General features: G+C 44.8%; 1 protein-coding gene across 1 annotated transcript; it reads right to left on the bottom strand.

The window, feature by feature from the left end:
- Nucleotides 1-11,033: 11,033 nt before the first annotated feature.
- On the bottom strand, nucleotides 11,034-26,212 carry TAGLN3 (transgelin 3). Its single transcript, XM_011932768.1, is given in 6 exon segments — nucleotides 11,034-11,369; nucleotides 11,372-11,508; nucleotides 13,116-13,218; nucleotides 23,956-24,130; nucleotides 25,300-25,652; nucleotides 25,784-26,212. Coding segments are annotated over 5 exon segments (846 nt in total). The 5' UTR covers nucleotides 25,480-25,652; nucleotides 25,784-26,212; the 3' UTR covers nucleotides 11,034-11,118.
- Between the last annotated feature and the right edge of the window lie 791 nt (nucleotides 26,213-27,003).

The raw sequence follows: 27,003 nt of genomic DNA, 5'->3' as shown, positions 1-27,003 counted from the left end.
AAGAAAGAAAGAAAGAAAGAAAGAAAGAAAGAAAGAAAGAAAGAAAGGAGGGAGGAAGGAAGGAAGGAAAGAAAGAGAAAGAAAGAAAGGAAGGAAGGAAGGAGAGGCAGGAGAGGAAGGAAGAAAACTGAGACTGGGTAATTTATGAGGATAAGAGGTTTAATTAGCTCATGGGGTAGGCAGTATAGCAAGAATGATGCCAGCATCTGCTTCTGGTGAGGACCTCAAGGAATGTACAATCATGGTGTATTAGTTCATTTTCACACTGTCAAAAAGAACTGCCTGACACTGGGTAATTTATAAAGGAAAGAGGTTTAATTGACTCATGGTTCTGAATGGCTGAGGAGGCCTCAGGGAACTTACAGTGATGGTGGAAAGCAAAGGAGAAGCAAGGCACATCTTCACAAAGCAGCAGGAAAGAGGGTGAGTGTGAAGGAGGAACTGTCAACTACTTATAAATCCATCAGATCTCATGAGAACTCACTATCACAAGTACAGCATGGGGAAACTGTCCCCATGATCCAATGACCTCCCACCATGGCCCTCCCTCAACACGTGGAGATTATGGGGATTACAATTCGAGGTGAGATTTGGATGGAGACACAGCCAAACCATATCACATGGTAAAAGGCAAAGGGGAAGCAGCACATCACATGGAGAGAGGAAGGAAGAGAGAGAGAGTGGGGATATGGGTACCACACACTTCCAAACAACCAGATCTTGCAAGAACGAACTCACTCATCACCAAGTGGAAAGCACTGAGCTATTCATGAAAGATATGCTCCCATGATCCAAAGACCTCCCACCAGGCCCCACCTTCCAACTCCAGTACTGGGGATTACATTTCAACATGAGATTTGATAGGGACACAGATTCAAACTATATCATTCTACCCCTGGCCCCACAAATCTCATGTTCTTCTCACTCTGCAAAATACAATCATCCTCTACCAATAGTGCCACCAAAGTCTTAACTCAAAAGTCCCAACTCCCTGATCCAAAGTCTCATCTGTAAATAAGTTCCTGACACCTATGAGCCTGTAAAATCAAAACAAGTGAATTAATTCCAAGACACAATGGTAGTACAGGCATGGAGTAAACACTTCCTTTCCAGAAGGGAGAAATCAGCCAAAATAAAGGGCTACAGCCCTCAAGCAAGTTCAAAACCCAGTAGGGCAGTCATTAAAATCTTAAAGCTCCAAAATAATCTCCTTTGATTCCATATCCCACATACAGGGCACACTGATATGAGGGCTGGGCTTCCAAGACCTTGAGCAGCTTCATCCCCATGGCTTTGCAAGGTATAGCCCCTGTGGCTGCTCTCACGGGCCAATGTTGAGTGCCTGTCACTTTTCTAGATGCAGGGTGTAAGCTGCCGATGAATCTATCATCCTGGGGTCTGGAGGACAGTGGCTCCTTCCCACAGCTCCACTAGGAAGTGCCCTAGTGGGGACTCTGTCAAGGAGGATTGGCAGCCTCCTCCACTCTTGAACTCTGTGCACATGCAGGCTTAACATCATGTGGAAGCCACCAAGACTTAAGGATTGCACTCTCTAGAACAGAAGCCTGAACTGTACTTGGGTCCCTTTGAGCCGTGGCTAGAGCTGGAGTGGAAGAGATGGAGGGAGCAATGTCCTGAGGCTGCTCACGGCAACAGGTCCCTAGGGCCTGGCCCCCAAAACCATTCTTTCCTTCTAGGCTTCTGTGCCTGTCATGGGAGGGACTGCCTCAGAGATCTCAGAAATGCCTTAGAGAACTTTTTCTCATTGTCTTGGCTATCAACATGTGGCTCTTTTTTAGTCACAGAAATCTCTTTAATGAGTGAGTTGCTCTGAAACACTCTTGGATTCCTCTCCCAAAAAAGCTTTTCCCTTCTCTGCCACATAGTCAGGCTGCAAATTTTTTAAACTTTTATACTCTGCTTCCCTTTTAAATATAAGTTCCAACTTTGGGTCATGTCTTTGCTCCCATATCAGAGTGTAGGTTGTTAGAAGCAACCACGTCACTTCCTGAACACTTTACTACTTAAAAATTTCCTCTGTCAGAGACCCTAGGTTATCACTCTTAAGGTCAAACTTCCACAGATCGCTAGGGCATAGACACAATACGGCCAAGTTATTTGCAAAGGTGTAGCGAGGGTGACTTTTGCTCCAGTTCCCAATAAGTTCCTCATTTCCTTTTGAGACCTCATCATCCTAGACTTCAATGTCCATATAACTATCAGCATTTTGGTCACAACCATTTAACCAGTCTCTAAGAAGTTCCAAACTTTTCCTCATCTTCCTATCTTCTTCTCACACCTCCAAACTCTTCTAATCTCTGCACATTACTCAGTTCCAAAGTTGCTTCCACATCACCAGGTATCTTTATAGCAACACCCCACTCCTTGGTACCAATTTCTATGTTAAGCCGTTTTTGCGTTGCTGTGAAGAAATACCTGAGACTGGGTAATTTATAAGGAAAAGAGGTTTAATTGACTCCTGGATCTCCAGGCACTACAGAAAGCATGGTGCCAGCATCTGCTTCTGTTCAGGGCCTCAGGAAGATTACAGTTATGGCAGAAGGCAAAGGAGACCTAGTGCATTACATGGCCAGAGGAAGCGAGAGGAAGAGTGGTGGGGAAGGTGTCACACACTTCCAAACAACTAGGTCTGGTGAGGATTCATTCACTCATCACCAAGGGGATGGCACTAAGCCAGTCATGAAGAATATGCCCCCATGATCCACATGCCTCCCTCCAGGTCCCACCTCCAACTTTAACACTGGGATTACATTTCAACATGGGATTTGGTGGGGACAAACATCCAAACCATGTCAGACCCTTTCTACCAAAGATGGCTTTGGCTTTCCAATCTTTCCTACCCTAACTCAGGAGACATCTAGTGCTAGAGCAGTTTTTTTTTTGTTTTTGCTGTTTTACTTTTTTTTTTTTTTTTTTTTACTGGTTTTCTTTTCATTTTGCAACTGTAGGTTCAGTTTTGTTCCTGGCAACACATATAATGTTTTGTTTCTGTTTGTGTAACACTAGCTACTAAAATGATTTTTATTCATTTCCACTGGCATCTCTATTTGATTAGGCTTACCTAAAACCTTGGGGTATCTGAGATAGGTGTTAATTCGGCAGAGGGTCCCCTGGCTGTTGCATTCTAACTGATCTCCTTCGAGAATTCTAAAATATGGTTGATTAGGTTCATGGATCTAGCAACAGGATGCAGCAGCCTCCAGTGGAATTTTACTACTTTCCCAGCAGGCTAAGTGCCTCTGACTTTCTGAGGATACTTGCTGGTATCTTCTCACTGTCTCATCAAGCATAAAGGGCATATGAGTGGATGTCTCTGCTATGTGATCATTCAGTACATCAGTTTGGTCCAATGGGCTGGAAATAGTTTTATCTTAAATGGTATTTTTGCACTTCTTTCATAAGTTAAATTTCACTGGAAGTCCTTGATGGCACTCGCCTACAGTTAGCCACAGCTGCCAAATCCCCTTACTCAGAGGTACAGGCTCTTCAGATTCACTGATAAAATGCCTTAGTGTTTCAACAAATCAGTGAAGGATGGAATCTTTCCACAGGGCTGGTATCACACTGTGAGAATCATTCTCCTCCACAGTAATCCAAAGTCGTGAGGCATGACTGCACAGTTAGAGGGGCGGTGCTGACTATTCTTCTTTTTTTTTTTTTTTTGAGACAGAACCTCACTCTGTTGCACAGGCTGGAGTGCAGTGAGATGATCTCAGCTCACTGCAGCCTCTGCCTCCCAGATTCAAGAGATTCTCCTGCCTCAGCCTCCCGAGTAGCTGGGGGTACAGGCACCCGGCACCACACCAGGCTAGTTTTTGTATTTTTAGTAGAGACAGGGTTCTACCGTGTTGGCCAGGCAGGTCTCAGACTCAAACTCCTGGCTTCAGGTGATCCACCTGCCTCAGCCTCCCAAAGTGCTGGGATTACAGGCAAAAGTCACTGCGCCTGGCCCTGACTCTTCTTATGAGTGACCTACATCAGCTAAGGGAGAGTCTGTTCCTTAAATACCCTGAGGGTATTATGATGCCCGACATAGAGTAGGGGCTTAGTAAGTCTTGGCTGTTACATTAATTAAATTCATAACATATATTAGATTAATAACATCTATTAATTACTATGAAGTAATGAATACAACATTGCCAAAGACCTACTTTTACCATCTTTATTCCTTTTACTACAGAGAGGAGTGTTGTGACTTTTTTCCTTCTCAAAATTAAATTTTGTGTCCAAGGAGAATAACTCATTCATTTTACCCTAATCCTGGTCCTAATTCAAAGATCCCAAAGAAAAAAAGTTACATGACATCTGCACAGCTACGCAAGAATCATTCTGATCAAGAAACATATGTTAAATTTTCAAATGTAAAACAAGCTACTTGAATATTGGTTATTTGTATACACAACGGTGCTCTGAACTCAGGAAAAAGATACATATTTTGAATTCAGGCCGGAGAACTGCACCTATCTGTACTTTCCTGATTTATAGACTGGTAAGCTCTTCACTGCGAGTTCCTACTGGGGAAAGAGTAGGTGTGAACTCAGTGCAGGGACCATGTCTTCACTCATGTATCCACCAGAGCCCAGCACTGAGTCTAGGATGTGGAAGCGGGCACTGTAGCGTCAAATTCAGAAGGCTTTGGAATCACTGCCAGAGTTCAAATTTCAGTTCTTCCTCTTACTATCTGTGGACCCTTGGGCAATTCCTTAGCCTCTCTATACCTCACTTTCCTTATCTGGGAAATTACGTAAATACTCACCTTACAGGGTTGTTATAAGTATTAAAGGTTATGAATTATATAGAGTGCCTGACACTTAGTGGGTGTTAAATAAACACCTGCTATAGTCTGAATGTACATGTTTCTCCAAAATTCATATATTGGAACTCAAGCCCCCAACGTGATGGTATTAAAAGGTATTAGGCCTTGTGTGGTGATTAGGCCATGAGGGTTCTGTGCTCATTAATGGGGTTAATGCCCTTATAAAAGGGGCTTCAGAGAGCTGCCTTGGCCTTTCGTTTCTTCTGCCATGTGAGGACACAGCATTTGTCCCCACTGAAGGACATAGCACCGAGGTGCCATCTTGCAAACAGAGGACAAGCCCTTACTAAACAGCACATGTGTTTGTTTTTTTGATCCTGGACTTCTCCAAAACTATAGGAAATACATTTTTAATATTTATAAATTACCCAGTTGAAGGTATTTTGTTATAGTAGCCCAAATGGACTAAGGCAATTTCTATCAAGTGAAATTCCCACAGGTCATTATTTTTTTCCCTTTCGTTTGTTCTGAAATGGAATTTCTCCATAAGAAACTTTTTCATAAGGCAGAGTTCCTTATTGTGCAATCTATGTGAGCTAAGCTCGTCCATCATAAGACCAACGCAATGTTCTCCCAAAGAATTATTGATTCAAAAATGCGGAACCAGGCAGGGCATGCTGGCTCACACCTGTAATCCCAACACTTTGGGAGGACAGGCAGGCGGATCACCGGAGGTTGGGATTAAAGATCAGCCTGGCCAACATGGTAGAACCCCATCTCTATTAAAAATACAAAAAATCAGTCGGGTGTGGTGGCGCACGCCTGTAATCCCAGTTACTCGGGAGTCTGAGGCAGGAGAATCACTTGAGCGCGGAAGGTGGAGGTTGCAGTGAACTGAGATCATGCCACAGCACTCCAGCCCTGGGTGACAGTGTGAGGGAGACACCATCTCAAAAAAAAAAAAAAAAGAACGTGGAACCAGAATGGATCTTTAACTTTCTCCTCCAGAAGGCCATTCAATATCTGTCTCATTAAAACAAAGGTCAGTAGCACAGTATTTACCCTAAACTCATTTGAACCATAGTGAGATTTATTCTTGCCCTTCAACATAGCTTTACCTTTTCAACTCAGGGCTGTAAAAGTTGACATATTTACTTTGAGAATATGTTATAGACTCACAGCCATGTCAGATCTTTGATTTCACTGAGTAGTAAATCAATTACATTTCGCAATGCTTTCTTGTCTAAGACATTCAAATTGAATTCTGGAAACAGTAATTTCTGTTCTGGTATCATATTTTTCAATAATTTTTTACCAGCCAACCCTTCTGTTTTTAGCAATCCTATTTACTTCATACAGTTCTACGTCATACAGTCATTAACAAACATAAGGCTGGGCGTGGGGGCTCACGCCTGTAATCCCAGCACTTGTGGAGGCCAAGGCAGGTGGATCACCTGAGGTCGGGAGTTCGAGACCAGCCTGACCAACATGGAGAAACCCGTCTCTACCAAAAAATACAAAGTTATCAGGGTGTGGTGGCACATGCCTATAATTCCAGCTACTTGGGAGGCTGAGGCAGGAGAATCGCTTGAACCGGGAGGCAGAGGTTACAGTGAACCGAGATCACACCATTGCACTCCAGCCTAGGCAACAAGAGCAAAACGCTGTCTCAAATAATAAATAAATAAATAATAAAACAAGCATGAATTGCTCACAGATCCAGGGTTCTCTGTGGCAGAAATGAAAAATGCTGGGATTTGTGGCAAGGTATCCAGCCACCATAAAATTTCTTTGCAGCTGCCCAGGAAGAACACCAAATTCCACTAACATCCTAGCATGCAGACAGTGTCTTTCAAAATATTCACAATTTTTAAAAAAGTGATAATGCTGATGAGAGTGTATGGAAATTGCCACATATACTTGGCAAGTGAGGCTCTAAACTGGAAGTGTGGAGGGTAACTTGACAATGTTAATCAAAAATGGATACTTATCACTAGGAAATTATCCTAAGGTAATTATTACAAAGATACAGCTATAAGGATGTTTCTTATAGCATTAATTTTAATGATGAAATTTGAGAACATTTTAAAATCCAACAATAAAGCGTTAATTAAATGAGAAATAATACATCCATTCAACAGATTTTCAAGGAAAAATTACTCAGTCATTTCCATGTAGAACTTTCCACGTAGAAAGGACCAGCTTCCTCATCTGGTCTTGTTGGGACACCCCATTGAGTCACACCTTCCTATTTCCCGAGAAGATATCTACCCTGCCCGTTTATCTGATAGGCTGTAGCTGTGAGAAACTGGTTTATTACCAAAGGATTACAGAGATGAAGATATTCTCAATATGTTATGCAGATTACAGATGTATTTTAATATGCTAGGATGAGATGCACTAAATTGTGGGTTGTGGTTATCCTGGAGGATGGAATTAAAGAGGGTCTTTTTTTTTTTTTTGAGACGGAGTCTCGCTCTGTAGCCCGGGCTGGAGTGCAGTGGCCGCATCTCAGCTCACTGCAAGCTCCGCCTCCCGGGTTTACGCCATTCTCCTGCCTCAGCCTCCCGAGTAACTGGGACTACAGGCGCCCGCCACATCGCCCGGCTAGTTTTTTTTGTATTTTTTTAGTACAGACGGGGTTTCACCGTGTTAGCCAGGATGGTCTTGATCTCCTGACCTCGTGATCCACCCGTCTCGGCCTCCCAAAGTGCTGGGATTACAGGCTTGAGCCACCGCGCCCGGCCTAAAGAGGGTCTTTACATTTCCCAAATTGTTTGAATATTTTGCAACGTTTTATCCAGGGAAAAATCTATTCTGAAATTTGGTAAAAGGGAATAATTATCTTGCTGGCCCGTTGTACAAATACCTTGAAGCTACAGTGACAGTCAATAAATTAAGCATGATAAACATTAATTAAGATCTGTGGCCGGGCGCGGTGGCTCAAGCCTGTAATCCCAGCACTTTGGGAGGCCGAGACGGGTGGATCACGAGGTCAGGAGATCGAGACCATCCTGGCTAACACGGTGAAACCCCGTCTCTACTAAAAAATACAAAAACCTAGCCGGGCGAGGTGGCGGGCGCCTGTAGTCCCAGCTACTTGGGAGGCTGAGGCAGGAGAATGGCGTAAACCCGGGAGGCGGAGCTTGCAGTGAGCTGAGATCCGGCCACTGCACTCCAGCCCGGGCGACAGAGCAAGACTCCGTCTCAAAAAAACAAAACAAAACAAAACAAAAAAATCTGTGTTATTAATAAAGCAGCAGCAAAATAATACAGCAGGCACAAACCAACATCTAGAATCACCCTGTATTTTCCAAGGAGCTTTGCCTCAGAGACCCATCTATTATGGATTATGTCACAAATGCTTACTGCAATACAAAGCAACTTTGACTTAATATATTGAAGAAAGGCTTAATGTTTTAAAATACGCAATTATCTTTCTTTTGTTTGCTCGGTGCACATGTTGGCAAACAACTGTTTCGACATGAAAATTCCCATTTCTATGTAGGAGCTGAGAGGAGTGAAAAAAAAATAAAATTTTTATTTCTGCAATTTGCAGCATGTTATCATCACATGGAAAAAAATTGAGTACCAGAGGCCCAGAAGAATCCTTCTCATTTGGCCCCCTAGCCAGTGGTTTTAATAGCACAGTAGGTGTATTACTAACACAGGGTTTGCATAATGACTATTCAGACTCTTTTTACTCTCACTCAGTCACCACTGCCTGCAATTGGGAAAAAGTACAAAGCATGCTAAGTGGATCTGTAATTTAAGAAAGAAGAAAGATTGCTCTTTTGAAAAATAGACTTGACTATACTTTGGATCCCATCAAGCTATTACATTATTTCCTGTAGCTGAAATGCATAAACAAACTATCAAGAATTGGCATCTACCATTTGAAATGGTTCTCAAACAATTTTTGGGAGCAGAGACTATGAGCTGACTTAGGGGGTGTAGTGACCTTAAGCTTGTTTATCACATGCACAGTATGAGGGCATTACCAAGCCCATGTGAAAGATGGCCTGGAGTCTACATTATTCAAGAAGTTGACCTTGGCCTGTTTAAGTGTGGAAATTTCACTTCTAAAATGTCCAAGGGAAACAGGCTTTAAAAGGACTCACAAGAATGATGTGCTGATTTCTGCCAATAATGCTACTACGATTTAAAATTTTATCTTTGTGCTTTACAGTTACCACAGCAGTGAAAGATTCATAGCCAACAGAATTGTTTCAGTTTCAATGACTGATTAAATTAGAAGTTTTGCTCATTTGAGGCCATGCCAATTATACTTATTATTTACAATAGTGCTGCAGTCTATTATGCCATTAAAGCTTTCTGCGAATGATAACTAAAATGGCAGAATGTCTGCAAATAAAAACCAAGATTCTACTACTTGGCTGCAAATGCAAAGTGGGAAAAGAGGGAAAAATAATCTCAGGCTTTAGCTTGGATCACTTCTTGTGACTTTTGGGAAAATATATCAAGACAGATATTCTTTGGAACTACACACTGGATTCTCATTCTCTATCCTAATTGCCACTACTCAGGTAAACCTCTGCTCTAAGGCCTCAAATTTTTTCAAGAGCCTCAGCTCTAGGTTGCAATTATTAGATACGACTGAAGGGATGGGAGTCTCCATGTGGGGGTTGCAACGTGTCGGAAGGAGAAATGCCCAGGTTCTGGCAAGTCTACCGGTGCTCTTTTTACCTGCTCCTTACTCCAGCTGGGCTCCAGCACAGCCCTGAACTTAGCAACCTGCTTCCTGCTGGCTCTGAACTGATTTTGCTGTTTTCTCGCCCCTCTGTGTCACTGGTATGGCTAGGGCAATGTGGGAGCCCAGAACAGGGCATGTCCTGAAAGTTCTCTCCCAATCCATCTGCTTCCTGATGGAGGCTATCTCCCCGGGGCCCCTACCCCCAATCCCAAACAGGGACCTAGACACCTTCTCTTTCTCCAGGACTCTCCTCCCAGTTTTATTTCACTTTGGGATCCATTGGCCTCCCTCTCTTACTTTTGTGGCAACTCCAAGGTAAGGTTTCAGGAAATAATTCAGCTGCCATGGCTGGGAGACACCTTCCCGGGAACAGGCAGTTCACCAGTGGCTGTCAAAGGGTCACTAGAACTTCTAGCACGTACAGTAAACAGTTTAGGTGACCCACAGGCCAATTTTCTTTAGCATAATGGTTTTTCCTTTTTTCTTTTGCATTACAGGTCTTTTTAAAATGTTATACTGAATCCCAATACATAATATAGATATATCAGAGCTGCTGTGGTTGAAGCAGGAGTGGAGGCCCGGGGTTCTGCCTCCTCAGCAGCCCTGCCCCCGCAGGGATCCCATAGCAACCTCTGAGTAAACCTAGAACTGTAGAGAACGAAGAGAGAACACAGTACAAGGAACTAAAAGTCCAAACATTTAGAGTGTGGCAATGTCTATACTTTCATCTATTTTATCTTTTTCTTATTATTCATGATGTGGATAAAATACCTGATTTCTTTTCTTACTAGATGTATCACTTGTTTTTTGTCTTTTTTCTACTGGTAAGAAAGAATACGATGAACCGATAATCCCCAGGCTTTTTTGACCTTTTGATATTTTCTATCCATGGGGAAAAAAGTCTCAAAAACCTATTCATCTTAGGCAAATCTCAGTCCCAGGCACCATCCTAGGGTCTTAGGGGGTTAGACCCTTTAAATGACTTTAAGAGAGCAAACTACATTGTCTACAACTCCTGGATGATGAAAAAAAAAACTGTATAAATGTCAGCATCGGACCTAGGGTCTGGTCTGTAAGAGGAAGATGAATGCTAGAGAAGTGCAAACTGCTCATTCATTCAGTCATCTACCCACCCATCCATTCAATAAAACCATCTGCCCATCCATTCTTCCTTCCATCCATTCAACAGATACTTCCTGGCACGTATACAAGAGCTTCTCAAGAACCAGGGCTTTGTCTCAGTGTTTCCTGTGTCCTCTACAGGTCTAGCACAATAAGCACAAAGTACATGCTCAAAAACTGTGGGGGTCAAAGACTTTGTTCTTGAACTCATGGCTCTAGGCTCTCAGAGTGGGCGGAATGACTCCTAAACTTTCTACTCCAATTGCCAAGATAAACCTGATAATCTTGCCAGAGCATCCTCATAGCTAACCTATATTTCTCAGCTGCAGCTTAAGCTTAATTCCATCTTTCTGGCCTTTGAATGGAAGAAAACCAGTCCGGACTGCGGAGTCCCTAAGAGAAAGAATGAACTTTACACTGTAAGACACAAGACTAATTACTTTATTAGGTGCATTCTATAAGTTGAAGAGGAGAATTTTTGGCAAATAAATAAATAAATAAATAATCAAACAGAGACTTTGGGGCCCAAGGAGCTCAGGAAAAGGGAAGCGGAGTCTTTGCATAGTTCTAAATGAACAGGAGGTGGCAGCAGTAGGCAACGCGGATTCTCGGCAGAAATGCAGCACTTGCAAAAACCAGGGACAGAAGGCTTTGAGAAAAAGGAGAAGGTCAGAAGGTGACTAACTATTTCTTTTTCGTAGAGACCATGATGTGGAACATTCACCCTCTCTACCAGGGGCAGGATGCGGCATCCTACATGATCTGCCTGGGCATCCCGTACCCTGTCATGCCAGCCTGGGAGGCTCCCTTGTTGCTGCCCATCTGCAGGCCTATTACGTTCTGTCCCTGGCGAAGCTGCTCCTCGGAAAAGCCTCTCCGATTCTGCTGAGCTTTCCTGGACAAGGAAAGTGAGAGGGAATAATGTCATTATGACAGTTTTCCAATCCTTTTCAAGCTATGCAATTAGACCGTCTCTCCTGGGGGTCCCCAAATAGATCAGCAGGTCCTACCCTGAGCCGTGGTTATGAACTATGGCCCTACCCTGAGCTATCTATGGCCCTACCCTGAGCTATGGTCCTACCCTGAGCTATCTATGGCCCTACCCTGAGCTATGGTCCTACCCTGCACTGTGGACCTACCTCAGCCGTGGACCTACTCTGAGCTATCTCCGGCCCTAGCCTGAGCTGTGGCCCACCATAATGCATGAGCTCCCTATCTTTTAGAAGCCCAGGTGTTTTCCAGAATTCCAGCAAAGAGGAGGGCAGAATCAGTGGCTGCCTCTCTGGGGAATTCACTCTCCGCTTTCCTCGTTTCTCTTTCTCCCCACTCTCCCTTCTTCCCCCACCACTTTAGGCCATCTCAGACTTCTAAGAAGAAGCCTGCTTCTTCTTACCCTTTCTCTCACAGCTACCTCAGGCCTTTGTGAAAATTAAAATTGGTTCTCTTACAAAACACATCATTAATCCCACCCCCACTTTCCCTGTATAGGGCCAAGATGAATACACCATTTTAGAGCCAAGGGGCCTAAGAGTTAATGAAGGGAAATGTCTCACTCTAGATTAGAGGTCTGCAAACTTTGGTAAAGAGCCAGATAGTACACAGTTGTGGTTGTGTAGCCACATGGAACATGGTAGTTCACTAATAATACAGACACTAAAACCAGGGTTTCAAATGGCCAATATCTCAGAGGTTTTCAGGGCAAGTGTTCTTTAAGATGACATAAGCTGGTAACTTTTTTTTTTGAAATAACTGTCAAGGAGAAGAAAAGGGGATCATGGAAATGAATAATTATTTGCCACAGGGCACTCTTCTACAACTAAGTTATCCAGTTTAAGCTTCCTGCCTACCCTACCCTCTACAAAAAAAAAAAGAAAAGAAAAAAAGAAAAATCACTTGAAGAAAAGGCCCTTTACTGAGAGATAACCATATAATTTGTCATCCAGACTAGGATGCTGTTGAGAGTGAAAGAGAGTTCTATTAATAAATACACTGGGACAACAGAGATGTTAACCATGACTGTTCCAGACAAACAGGACATATTTACCCTTTATTAAGTACACAAACAAAAGAAGGAAGGAACGAAGGAAGGAAGGAAGAAGGGAAGGAGGAAAGAAGGGAAGGAGGGAAGGAGGGAAGGAGGGAGGGAGGCAGGCAAGAAAGCTCAGAGCTGGCCGAAGTCATAATAAAACCAAGTTCAGACATGAAGCCACCTTCAAGAAAGGCCATCCAGTCCTGCTGAGCCTCAGGAGAAACAGAACCTGAGTGGAGCTGGAGCATGCAGGTATCTGGTAGAAAAGGCCCAACCATTTCTGCTTTGGCTATGTTACTGGCCTGTACAGACACATCAGTCTTTCATTGCTTTGGGGAAACTCAGTTGTGGAGACAGCAGCATGCTTGGTCCTGGGGCTTTGTACATAAAGCCTCTGTAGAGTTCCAAGGCTTCAGACCCTCCCTCTGGTTAAAATCACCTTGTGGGCCAGGGAGCAAGGAAAAGACTTTTACCTGTGAAACCAGGATGGCTCTCCCCGATAGCAGCCATCATCCTTGGTGACTGCAACACTGCCTAAAGCCATCAGGGTCCTCTGCACAGCTGCCATGTCCTTCCCTGGAAACCAACAAAGAGATTAAAGCTAAGCATGTGTCAGAGCCAAGGAATGCTGGAAGGATACAGCTGGACACCCAGGAGGGAAGTTCTGATAGAAGGCTGCGGGTGACCACATTCAAGGGGGCAGTGCTGTCAAACACCTCCCAAAGTGGCCCTAAGACAACCATACCCAAACTTCTCAGAAAGGAACAAAAGGTAACCTGGTTCATTATTCTCTATATGGTACATACCAGAGATACCAAGTTTCTAATCCATTCATAGTTGCTGTATAAATAAAATCATCCATGTGCATCAAATTGAGTATTCGCTTTGCTCTTTGGGCCAGAGGTCTGGCAAATGAAGAACAGTAAATCAACACAGAAAGCACTCAATGTGACACAAGTGATAGGCCCTTTATTTTGTGCTGCTTGAAAAGAGCTAAATGGAGACAATAAACAACTGGCTTGTGTGTGACAGGGAGGAGAGCAAGGGAGAGGGATGTGCGGTGTGGCCCCTGCACAGTGGGATGGGGAGCCCCGTTACCTAAGAAGCCCAGTGACCATTAACCCGTGGAGAAAGCAGCTGGGCCCTACAAGTCAGCCTTTCCTCCCATTCTTTCTCCTTTCTTCTCTTCCAGCTGACTGACATGCCCTAGACTGAGACGATGCTACTGTGGAGGTGGCCTGCAATTTAGAATCAGATCAAAAGTCCATGCAAGGCACCAGTGTGGAATACAAAAGCTAGAAAGCGTAAGGTCAAAAGGGAAGGCAGCATCTAACCTGGTGGGGAACTACGAAAGTTAAGGGCAAATATTAAGGCTCTCTTTAGACCTGGTGAATCATCTGCAGTTCTTTGGCCCAGCTGCTGCAGCTCAGTCTCTGGGGAATACAGAATTACAGGGGAAAGGCAGATGGAAAGTGAGAACGGAGTATGAACTGTAATAAAATAAACAATTAAGGCCTTCAGAGGAACTCCAGTTCAGGATCTTCATTTATTCGAAGAGGAGGGAGAGAAAGCTGATCCTCTCTCTCTCCCCTGTGCCCCCACCTTCACATTAACCACAGGGTGATTGCCTGAATCCTGAGGCCCTGTGGGACTAGGTGGTGAACACAAGGATAAAATGCTGTCAGTGGATAGTCCCCCGGACTCAAGGAATAACTGGGGAGGTGGAGAATGAAGTATTTCAGAAGCAGATGGAAGGGAGAGGGCATAAGGATTATTCAGAACTAAGAAGAAACACAGAAATGGTTGTTAGAATGACTCTTCCACAGGTGAAAGCATTTCTGTAATTGTCACCATATAATGGGACACTTTTAAAAAAATATAAATGTGGTAATGATTTCTGAAGGCTCATTCTGTGAAGAGATAGGGAGACGACTTGCTCTTAAGCAGCAAGCTATTAAAGGGAAGCTAGAGAAATGATTGAGCAAAGGAAGGCTTAGGTTAGGTTATATCACTCATCTCTACTCTTTACAAAGAGCACCCTGGATACTTGTTTCTGGTGGTTGGAAAGAGCTGTTCTGATATGTCCAGGATCTGGGAAAATGTGGGGCCTGACATCCAGCAGCGCAGCCACAGATACTACCCTGGAGCAATGGGTGAAGAAGCAAAGTTTTATTAAACCATAGAACCAGACTCCTTCACAAGTAGCTAGTTCATCCCTGGTATCCCTGCATCTAGAAAATTCCCAACACTTAGTTCCCTTTGTCCTTTCTGGGTTCATGTAGTAGTCTATACAACACTTCTTAAATATAAGACTATATATAAGAACTTATAAGAACTAACACTTATATATAAGTGTTATATATAACACTTCTTGTATAGACTACTACATGAACCCAGAAAGGACAAAGGGAACTAAGTTGCAGGCTAGGATAAAATATCCAGGAGCCTAGAACTACCAATACCACCCACCCTCATCCCAGGAGAGTGGAAAAGGAAGTGATTACACTTGAGGAAGGAGCCACTAGGGAAGCAGGCATTATTTGACAGCAAGAAATTGAAATTTTTTCCTTAAGAAACTTTCCAAAGCAAGATATTTCATATAAATTATAGGGTAGACACTGTATATATAATCTCAACCTCATGGAGTTGGGATTATTCCTCCTCATGTGTGGATGAGAAAACTAATTCAAAGAGGTTAATTAACATGTCCAGAGTCACCCAATCAGTTAATAGAGCCCAGCTCTAGATCAGACCTGTCTGAATGCGAAGCCCTTGAACAATCCACCATGCCACACTGCCATCTCCCATGGCGCCCATTGCAGGCTGGATGAGGAAGCACATTCCTCAGTAGGAACCAGCGATCAGGGATGATCTGAAAGGGTCACAATGGCTGTTTTGTGCCAGGCCAGAGGCGACACACTGAGGGGGATAAAACTGGAGCACAGATTTCAGACCCTATAGAATCAAGGTCACCAACCCCAATGTCCATAAGTCTTTGAGTGTTTTTGTCTGGGTTTCTCTATGTCTTCATCCAAACAAGACTGAAACAAAGAAAAGCAGTGAGGGTCTCACTACTGATATTCTGCCCAAGTGGTATCGTTTGGACGTTTTGTCCTCTCCAAATCTCATGTTGAAACGTGACCTCCAGTGTGGGAGGTGGGCGTAGTAGGTGGTATTTGGGTCATGAGGGCAGATTCCTCATGAATGGCTTGGTGCTGACCTCATGATAATGAGTGAGTTCTTATGTACGAGTTCACACAAGATCTGGCTGTTTAAGAGCTTGGCACCTTTACCTTCTGTCTCTTGCTCCCTTTCTCACCATGTGACATACTGGCTCCCCTTCACCTTCCACCATGATTGTAAGCTTCCTGAGGCCCTTGCCAGAAGCAGGTGCCAGCACCACACTTCCTGTCCGGTCTGCAGAACCATGAGCTAAAATAAAACCTCCTTATAAATTACCCAGTCTCAAATATTCCTTTAAAGCAACAAAAATGGACTAGTACACTAAGTTAATGATTGCCAAGATTCTAAATAACATTACGACCAGAAATCTGCCTTCTGGAACCAGTTCACATCTAGCTTATTTTCTTGTTATGTTAGTCTTGTTATATTTCCTAATTTCAGCACTCTTGGACTGACAAGATGGGAAGACGGCCTTTTTCCAGCCTTCCCTCTCTTGCTTTGTCAGTTCAGAAGCCCAGATCAAGTACCATTGGGTGAGAGTGGCACACAGAAGGAGTCAGGGCCACTTGTAGAAGCTGATTTCTGCAACTGGGGATCAAAAATTTAAGTGCATAAAAAAGCACTGAGGTTAAGGAAGCTCTGTGATGTGCACCAAGTATAAAACAACAAAAGGCTGGGCACAGTGGCTCACACCAGTAATTTCAACACTTTGGGAGGCTGAGGCAGGAGGACTGCTTGAGCCCAGGAGTTTCAGGCTGCAGTGACCTATGATTGCACCACTGCACTCCAGACTGGGCAACAGAGGGAACCCCTGTCTCTAAATAACAATAAGATAAATGAAATAAATTTAAAAACAAGAAAAGCTAAACTAGTCATATCACAACCAAGCGTCATATCTGCCTAATGACGAAGCCTTCAAAATTGTGCAAGTACAAAAAATGGCCATACACAGCCTGCTTCAGAGCAGGGTTTCCCAAGCTTCTTGGATTATTTATGGGAGTTGGCCGGTGGGGGGGCGGGGCGCATCTCTTCTGAAATATGCATTTTGAGGTCATTCTCCTGAGAGAATGGTTTGGTAAGTTCTGGGAGTCCATATTTTTAATAAGCTTCCCGGGTGATTCTTATCTTCAGGCAAGTTTGAGAGTTATAGGTGTTGCCTGGTGATTTGCAAGCTAAACTGATCTTCAGGATTACCCGAGAATCTTAAATATTCAGATTCTGGGGCAGTCTCCTGAGATTATTCTGAGGCAGCCAGATGGACAGGCAGATACTACTCTAAAGCTTTGGTTTTCAATGTTTAAAAACATTCCCATGTCTGCCATGTGGTAAGTACTAAATAATATTTGTTAAGCAATAACTCCTTTCTTCAGAGATATCTTCCACAAAGTCAAAAGTAAAAGCGATAATTAGAAGAACTCTGTTCCAAGTTGGAAGTCAGCCCAGAGTCCTGCAGCTTGGAATGGCTTTTCTCCCTGACAGCCACCCTGGATGCTTTGGTAGATTGCTGGGGCTCCTCGGGTGAGCTGGAAAGCCACTGCTCCAGGCCATTTTTCCAAGAAAAGAAAAACATTCCTCAAAGAAGGATCAGCTAAGTGTTGGTCATTTTCTGGATGGAGAGATAGCAGAAATGAGATAAAGTCTGGTTATCTAAGAGCTGGTGGAATCTGAAAAGCATACCTACTGTATGATTCCCACTTTACGACATACTGGAAAAGGCAAAACCCTTGAGACAGTAAAAAGATCAGTGGTTGCCAGGGTTGAGGGTGGGAGGGATGAAAAGGCAAAGCACAGAAGATTTTTAGGGCAATACTTGATATGATACTGCAATGATAAATACGTGTCATTATACATTTGCCCAAATGCATTGAATGTATAACAGCAAGAGTGAACCTAATGTAAACTATGTATTTTGGATGATGTGCCAATGTAGGTTGATTACTTGCAACCTGTGCTACTTTCATGGGAGATGTTGATAATGGGGAAGACTGTGCATTTGGGGGAGAGAGGGCATATGGAAAATACCTGTACCTTCCTCTCAATTTTGCTGTGACCCTAAAACTGCTTGAAAATATTAGTCTTAAACAAAAAAGGAGTTGATGGCACGGTAGCTTTCTCTGTCTCACCTGGCAAGCCTTTTCAGCAGGAGTTACCTAGCAACTGATAGCTTGACTTGACAACACAGCGCTCCCTATTTCCTACATTATCACAAAGTAATGTTATTCAAAGTGTGATCCTGCACCCCACATTACTAAGTTATGGGACTTGGTAACTCCTGGGGTGTGGGACTGGAGGTTCTGCATTGTAAGGCCCCAACCCAGGTATCCTTAATGCTATAAAGATACTTTAACAAGGATTTTGTTCCCTTAAATTCTTTATTACTTCCAAGATATCTTATGTATGTCTATGAAAATAAAAAGTAAATGAAAAGGATAAAGAAAAAAGGTAAAAGAGAAGTCATCTGGGTGCGTCAACTTGGATTGGACAGTCTTTACTTTCTATTTCTACTTTTAATACAAAAAATTCGGTCTTGCAGTCAAAGTTCTTTGTCTCAGAGCTATTATACTTCTATTACATATCAGTCTTGACTCAGCCTTGTAACTCTTAGAATACTGGCTTTTTCCATCTTTCTTGGACTTACAGAGAAATTAAGCAGTCGTGTATGAAACCATGTCTTATTTCCCTGAATAATAACTTGGGCCTAGCTTCCAATTCTCCAGTGAAGGGAGACCAAAATATTGCAACAGTCAAGAGAGAAATATCAGAGGGGAGGTTGGGTTTGCTCTGTGGATTTTATAAATGTTTGTTGCTTGCCTCCCTGACTCCCACTGCTCTGGGTGGTGGCTCTTAAAATGGGGTTCCCAGACCAGCAGAATCAGTATGGTCTGTGAATTGGTAAGAAATACAAATTCTTGGCCTCACCTCAGACCTAATACCTCAGAAACTCTGCTGTTGGGGTTTAGCAGTCTGTGCTTTAACGAACCTACCTAGTGATTCTGATGCATGCTGGCATTAGAGAGCCACTGCTAAAGGAAAAACCCACCAAATACAATTGTCAGCAGCCACTTGAAATAAATGCAGTGACGGCTGCTCTGATAGAAATCGAGGCTTCAAGGCCGGGCACGGTGGCTCACGCCTGTAATCCCAGCACTTTGGGAGGCCAAGGTGGGTGGTTCACGAGGTCAGGAGATCGAGACCATCCTGGCTAACACGGTGGAACCCCATCTCTACTAAAAATACAAAAAATTAGCCGGGCACGGTGGCGGGCGCCTGTAGTCCCAGCTACTTGGGAGGCAGAGGCAGGAGAATGGTGTGAACCCGGGAGGCGGAGTGAGCCGAGATCGCGCCACCGCACTCCAGCCTGGGCGGCACAGCAAGACTCCGTCTCAAAAAAAAAAAAAAAAAAGAAAGTGAGGCTTCGAGCAGCAGACACTTGTGATGTCTCAAGTCCTTACAGGTACTTTACTTACAAGATCCCAAGATATCTGTCATGCTGCGTGAAATATCTCTTCACTCTTGCTGTTGAGGAATGACACACAAAGTGACGCCTACCAGAGAACATATTTGAACCTCCAGGCACTTTCAGTGTAAACCACGCCTCCCTAACTCCCAGTCATCAAGAGAGGGGAACAGGCACGACATCATCATGTGTCCAGGATCCTTCTCAGTAGGATTACTAAGAAGAGCCATGAGACTGATTGATCTGCGAGTCTTACCTGCTCTGACATTCTAGAATTTTATACGTTCAATGCACATCAAGTGGTTACACAAATGAACCAAAAAGATCAGTTGCTGAAAGACTAATGGTGTGGGGAGGGAAACCAACATTTATTAGGTGTCTAGGAGCCAGGCACTGTGCTAGCTTCTTTACATAGTTAATCCTTACAAAAATTCTACAAAAGAGAGGCGTTAGGACTGTTCACCAAGAAGGGAACTGAGGCTCTGAGAAACTAAGCAACTTAAACAAGGTCACACAGTTAGTATGTAGCAAAAGAGATTTCAGCCCATCTACCTGACTCCAAAACTCATGCTCTTTCCAGTGTAGCGGGGTCATCTGTGTCTGGAATTGGTAAAGCAATAAATTACAGGGAAAGACATCAAGAGGGTAATGACCACAAAGTGGAAGAAACTCTCAATAAAGTGACTCCTAAAGTCTGGTCATTCGTATTAGAGAACAGCTGATGAAGTAAACTCCCCACAGCTGTCAGAGAGGGCAAGGTCATCCAGGCAACCCCCAACCCCCCCCACCAGCTCCTGTATGTGGCCACTAAGTCCATTTGTTCTAAGACAGAACGTGTGTTTTTCCAAACTTACTCTTCTCTCCCTTATTTTCTGTTAATCTTAGAAAAGACAAGTCAATGACAATAATAATTTCTACGTTACCAACTTTTATTATCCTCTACTATCATCATGAACCAGGCTAAGCACTTCTAATGAACTATCTCATTTACTCTCCATATCAACCCTGTGAAATAGACATGATTATCCCCACTTTGCAACTGAGAATATCGAGGCTTAGAGAAGTTAATTGATAAGTGGTAGAGCACAGGATTGTCCAGGCAGTCTAATTGCTGACTCAGGAGCCTGTACTCTCCTGTAATACCTTCCAGGATAAGCTTGCATTGCACTCTTTCTGTCCCGCTACTAGACCGGAACACTCACTTGCTCTAAAATGTTTTCTCTCTCTCTTACACACACCCTTCCCTTTTTTGCTCTGCTTTTTCTCTCTTTCCCACTTTCTGTCCACGGAAAAGATGCTGAAGTCTTACCTGCAGAGTACTTTCTTCTGAATCATAGACAGCTGAGATGGCCCCACCCCTGCCCTTTCCAGGGCACCCATGGCAAATCCAAAAGTAATCTGCCAGGCCATTCACCTTCTGTTATTCACGAGAAGACTTCCCAGGCCCCTTCCATTCCTCTAAGCCACCCTACTTCTTCTCTGTCACTGAAAGCAAGTGGTCACCCCAGCTCTGCCCTAGGGGGACTTCAGTAGCTTTGTCTATAATGTCCCTTGATTGTGTTGTTTTTCTGAACCATTTAGCTTTGGATTTCATTTTAAAGCCTTGAATCTTGTATTCCAATTACCCTGCAGTCTATTTGAAGTATTTCACCTGGGGTGATTAAGGATGGTGGTACGTCTGGGGCCTCAGCCTATAGAAGTGATTGAAGCCTGAACAAGAAGGCATTTGGCAAGCCTGGGCTCCTCCAGACTCACAAGTTTGCAACATCCAGGCAGCCTGGAGAGTGACAGGGCAGCTGTGGGCAAGCAGAGCCCTCACTTGGGAGAAGGCACTGAGTAGGGAAGATGGGAGACTGAGAGCTGTTGGGCATGAAATACCTGCAGAGGAGGAAAAGAAGCTCCCAGGCAAGGAGGGCTGGAGCCACAGTGGCCACAGACATCACAACCAAGGTGCAGGGAATCTGGAATTAATGTAAGTTGATATGTGAGGACAGCATTAAAACCACAGTCAAGGTGGAGAATAGTAGGGAGAATGTGGGACTAAGCTAAGCAAACAGCGAGTCTAATAGCTGTGTGCACAAACATGTACCCCCTCACGTGCACACAGACACATAACATGTGCCAACCCTGCCCCGCAGCATTCCTTTGATTCCAGTTTTCTTATGTCACACACGAGTGACAACCAATTCTTGCAGAAAGGACCTCAGCCTCACTTGCTCAGTCTGCTCTGCAGTACTGCCAGCCTTCCCCTACCTCTCCCTGCTTCTCTGCTCAAAGCGACCCACTTTTCTACCTCCTGCCCTATTGTATGGTGACCAGCATTGGCCTATGCTTCAGACAGTATCCCGGGGAATATCAGATATCCTCTCCAACCTACAACAAATCTCCCTGGACTTCCGTCCTCAGTTGCCATTCCATGGAGGGGGCCATCAGACCCTCTCAGGGCCATTTGGAAACTCCGAAGCACCTGCTTTCCTATTGACAGCTCTCCTGTTCGTCCCTACCTACTGCATGACCTGCCTACAGTTCTTCCTGCTACCTGTCAGTCCTGCTGCCCTTGGAGAGGACCTGCTCTCTTATTTCCTTTAAAGCCCCACTTTTCCACCCTAGGGCTGGGACTCTTAGTGTCTGTCTTGTTCCCCTGGAGCTGACTGGTCCATGGTCCTGGCTCAGGCGACCACACTCATCCCTCCGGGCCTCCCTCTTCCTTTAGAGGAGTCTAACACACAGGTCTGGGGCAGGTGGTATATACCTCCTCCGACTGTGTACATCAGGGACCATTTCTCCCTATACTCCTCCACACTTGCTGTGAGCACCTCTGAGGAGTAATGTTTTACCTTTGTGTTCTTTGTAAAAAGGGGGAGAGGCAAGTAAAGCATCCTCAGTAGCATGAAGACAGGAAAGCTCTCAGAATCCTCACCTCCCACAGACCTCCTGGCTTCTTCCTCCTCCTACACACTTCCTGCACTTGGTGGGGTGGAGGGGGGACTCATCCGGGTCCCTTCCATTCACACTGACTCTCCACCCTTCTGTCCCACACAGCCCTGAATCATCTTCCTCCTCCTCCTCCTCACCTCCTCCCCCACCTTCTCTTCATCCTCATCAGCTAGTCACCATTATGACTCAACAGCACACTCACGGTGTAGGTGAAGGAAACTAAGCCTCCTGGCCCAAGAATGGGTTGGCAGACTAGTTAAGGCTCTCTTCTTTGCTGTCAGAGAGCCCAGGTTTGAGTTCTGGCTCTGCTATCTCATGGACACAAGTAACCATGGGCAAGCTGCAGTTTACATGGGAAAATTAAAAAACATTTACCTCATAGGATTGTTAGCAGAATTGACTGGCATTATTCAATAAAGCACTTGTAAAATGCCTAGTGCATAGGAAAACATCAACAAGCAGGAGCTATCTGTATTAGCTGGAAAAAATCATCTTAGTTTTGATCTGGGAAGCAGGGATCAAACCTCAACTGTGAAATTACATGAGAATTTGGAGGCTCAACAGCAAGTTCCATAGACTGGCCTGGCCTGCAGTTTTGAATATCTGAATTTCTAAATAATGGCAAACCACAAGGTAACTAATTAGCATCTTAGGATTTTAACCACTCACCTACGAGGGAAACATGCATTGCTAGCTCCTTGCATGACGCCGAGGATTAAGGAGGCAATTGTGTCTTTATAAATCATAGTGTGATGAGTAGTAGAATGGTCCTCTGCTGGAGATCTATTTCAACCGTCATCTGAATACCCTTTAAAATACCATGTCTCTCCATCAGGGGAAAGCTACCCCATTCTCACTGTCAACAGAGCCATTTGGGTCACTGCCCTGGGGATCCTGTTGGTTGGGCCACTAATGACAGCCAGCCACAAAGAGCATGTGAGAGCAGAGTCAATCTGACAGTCCTGCTCTGACTAGTCGGTATCTCCTGGTGCCTCAGGCAGGCCTAGTGGAGAAGGAACACAGTCACATGGTTGGGTATACACATTTTCGCTAAAGGAGACACTAACGACACCATGACTGTAGTTCCCAAATTCTCTGGCAGTGTCTCCGTTCACATCATGTCCCCCAGTAATGGCAGATTATTAAATATGTCCAGGAGTGTGATTTGATTTTTATGCTTTTGTAAGATTTCCTCACCAAGTCAATTCACAAATGTGAAGGAAAAAAGCATTTGTCACACTGTGAGCAGAATGCATGTCCTAGGCATAGTCACCAAGCTCCCAGATCACGGTTTAACAAAAGGTGGGAGTGATATCTATTTCTCAGATTGACAAAATAGCCCCAGACGGCTTTGTCTATAAGCTGCAGCCGAGCAAGAAGCACACTGGCCCCCTGCCTTCCTTCTCCTCTGGTAACTGTGATTTGTTATGGGAGGGGTAAGAGGAATAAAAGGCATGTATGTCACCATTAGCTTCCTCTAGCTTGAGGCTTCTGTTTACATTAGTTGCTGAGATCCCCTCTGTGTCTGCAGGGTGTGTGTTCCATTAGAAGAGAGTAGCTCCTTTTAATAGAACATAACAATGGGGAAGGCAAACAGTGCCCCCAGGATAACAGCTGAGAGCATCTTACATACATCAACAGGCACAGGGAAGAACACTGTGAGCAGTTTTTACAAGGAGATGGGGCAAAGGAGAGAAGAAGAAAAGAACAATCCCAAAGGCCAGAGGGCTGTTTACCTTCCCATAGATCCACCGTCTGAAAGATGTCAGTGGTTCTGACACCATAGGTCTCTGCAGCTTTTAGGAACTGGGAGATTTGCTCCATCTGTTTAAAAGCCATCTTTGACTCTGAGATCTTCGGTATGGGCTCTTGTCCTGGTGGGTATAAACTATTTATCAGCTTGCACAGGACCTGAAGTAGGAGGGGAGAGACAGAATCAATGTTTCCGTTTGTATTTACAGGTCAAGAATGAGAAGCGAATCCTGCTCACATGGGGCATTGCTCATCCAGTTTGGGCAGGAGCAAGTCATGGGCCCCAGGAAGTCATGGGCTCAGGGCTGTGTAGCCAGGCTCCTGTACTAAGCCCCAAAGACCCAGATGACCCCATTCCTAGCTGCTCCTTACTACAGAGATTCCTGTAGCCCAGGAGCGCCATTCCCTCCCTGTTCCTCCCTTCCTTCTTCTGGAGGAAGGAAAGAATGTTTACAGATACGGAATGACGTGACGTGATGAGGACGTGATTCCAGACTTTCAAAAGAGAAATGACTTAGTGGCTCCTGAGGTTGGCAGAGCTCAAATGATAGAGTCTAATATTATCTCTTCTATCAAAAGGCAAATAAGAAGAAGGCTGCAATTTACTCATCTCATATATTTTGATAATGTGTAAAAGAAGTGAATGTGGTACCTTTTTCCCAGATATATATATATAACCCAAGCTCTGGACAACCCAGCAGAAGCACTGGATAGCAGTTATGTAACAGTAAATCACAGGCTGCAGGAAAGGATGGGCTTGTTTGGATCACAGAGCCTGCGGCCCTCAAACCCTCAAACACACACAAGCATCTGGTCAGAAAGGCAGTTAACAAGTGAGGACTCCCTTCAGTTTCATGAGGACCCATCCACTCAACAAACAGACACTGAACACTTCCAGGGTGCATGGCTCCCACAAGAATGTGAAGGTGGCTAGTCCCCCTCCTCCCTCCTTTGTTTTACTGTGTAACCAACGCATTCCCCTAACGAAAGAAATGGCCCCAGAAGAGCTGATGCACTAGGAAGGCTGGGGAAATCACAAGGACATACTTATCTCTATTCTCATTAGAAAAATCAAAAGGGCTTCGAATTTGCCAACTCAGAAGGGAGATGTGATGCTAGGGTGAGTGGAGAACCCCCAGGCTAGCTAGGGAATAGTGCATGGAGCCCTAATCTTCCAATCCTGAAGAAATAAAGGCATTCCCATCCCCTCCTGGTGAGACACAGAGCTTGGCAACAGCAGCTCTTCCCGCAGCCTTATGTTAAAAGAAAGGGCCCTGGAGGGTTTCCCTGCCCACCGCCCCAGCAACCGAGATCGCTGCCGGCCTTACCGTCCCGTCCATTAACCATTTCTGAAAATGGGCCCTGCCGGGGGACGGGTGCTCTATGTCCTCTGCGCACTGCAGGATGATCCAGTCCACCAGCTTGTTCTCCAGGTCCGCATCATACTTCTGCTCGATCTTCTCCTGCACCTCTCGGCTTAAGCCATAGCTCGGGCCCCTGTTAGCCATCTCTGGAAAGAAGAGAGGACACGCGCGGCATCCACACAATAGCAGCAGCAGGCTCTGGCTCCCTGCAGACGGGGCTGGGATATGGCTGGGCAGCCTGGCCCAGCAGCAGCAAAGCGGGCAGAAAGCCGGGCGTGGTTTAAATCAAGGAGCCAATGAAGCCAATGGGGTTTCACCTACAAACGGGAAAGAAAAGCACAGCCACGCGCCAGTAACTCTAGAATAAAGCTCCGGCCGGTCCAGGGGGGCTGAACCCCCCTCTCGATCCCGCCTATCAATGAGACGAGATGATATAACACGGACTCACAATCAAGTCTGAACCCCCAGGCAGCAAGGGGGATGGGGGGGCGGACGTTTCCTCCCCCTTCTCAGTAGCACTTTGCAAAGGCAGAAACCGTGAGATCGGGAAGAGCAGGTAATTAGCAGGCAGGGAGGAAGCCTCCTTTCATGTTGAACTGCTGCTGCTGCCTCGCGCCTGGAAGAATGGCACATTGATTTGATTTTCTCATGGCTGAGATGGCTCAACCAGGGCCGTTGCTAAGAGCCCTCCAAAAAGCCAGCCCTCTCCTGTGTCAGTCAAGCCCGCCTGCCTCCCTCCCGCTGAGAGCCTCTTTCTCATCTGCACAATTCTTTCCCTCTTCTGGGGAGACAGCCGATTGTCTACGAGGCCGGCAGCTGCACAAGGGGATGAGGGACTGTGGGAGGGTCCGTTCTACCGACTGTCCATCTGTCGGGAATAGCCAAGCCAGTTTCCCACTGCCCTGAGGTAACAACTGTCTGGCAGGACGGGAGAGGGGGTACTGAGAGCTGCTATCATTTACTTGTTCGGCTGCCAGCTCAACTTCACCCAGAAACTTTCATCCTGAAACTGTTGTGCCTCCGTTTGACTAATTCAAGGGAGATATTTTTTTTCATGCTACCCTTAACTGAAAGACACTAAGAGCAAGTTTTCTAAATTATTGTTATAATTATTACTATGTGTTTTTAGATAGAAGTCTCCCTCTGTTGCCCAGGTTGGAGTGGCACAATCTTGGCTGGCTGCAACCTCCGCCTTCCGGATTCAAGCGATTCTCTTGCCTCAGCCTCCCAAGTAGCTGGGATTACAGGTGAGTGCCACCACGCCTGGCTAATTTTTGTATTTTTAGCAGAGGTGGGGTTTTGCTACGTTGGTCAGGCTGGTCTTGAACTCCTGACCTCAGGTGATCCAACCGCCTCCGCCTCCCAAAGTTCTGGGATTACAGGCATGAGCCATTGTGCCCGGCAAGTTTCATGAATTAAACAAAACTCAATTACTCAGAACTCTTAGAGTGAAAGGTTTTGATAGAATGTAAAGACTTCATCTGAAGTAAGGACCGTGAAGGCACAACTGACATACTGTCAGTAGTAACTGAATATTTCTCATGAGCAAACAAACACTCAGGAGAAACCATTAGATCTAAGTTGGCCCCAAATTTTTATAACAGCTAAAGGACTTGGCAGTTTGTCCCCCTAGACTGTAAGCCACTTGTGGGTAAAGACTGAGTCTCA

Source organism: Colobus angolensis, unplaced genomic scaffold (assembly GCF_000951035.1).
Source record: "Colobus angolensis palliatus isolate OR3802 unplaced genomic scaffold, Cang.pa_1.0 Scaffold98, whole genome shotgun sequence".
Classification (NCBI taxonomy): domain Eukaryota; kingdom Metazoa; phylum Chordata; class Mammalia; order Primates; family Cercopithecidae; genus Colobus; species Colobus angolensis.
This window is presented reverse-complemented; position numbering and strand designations above follow the sequence as displayed.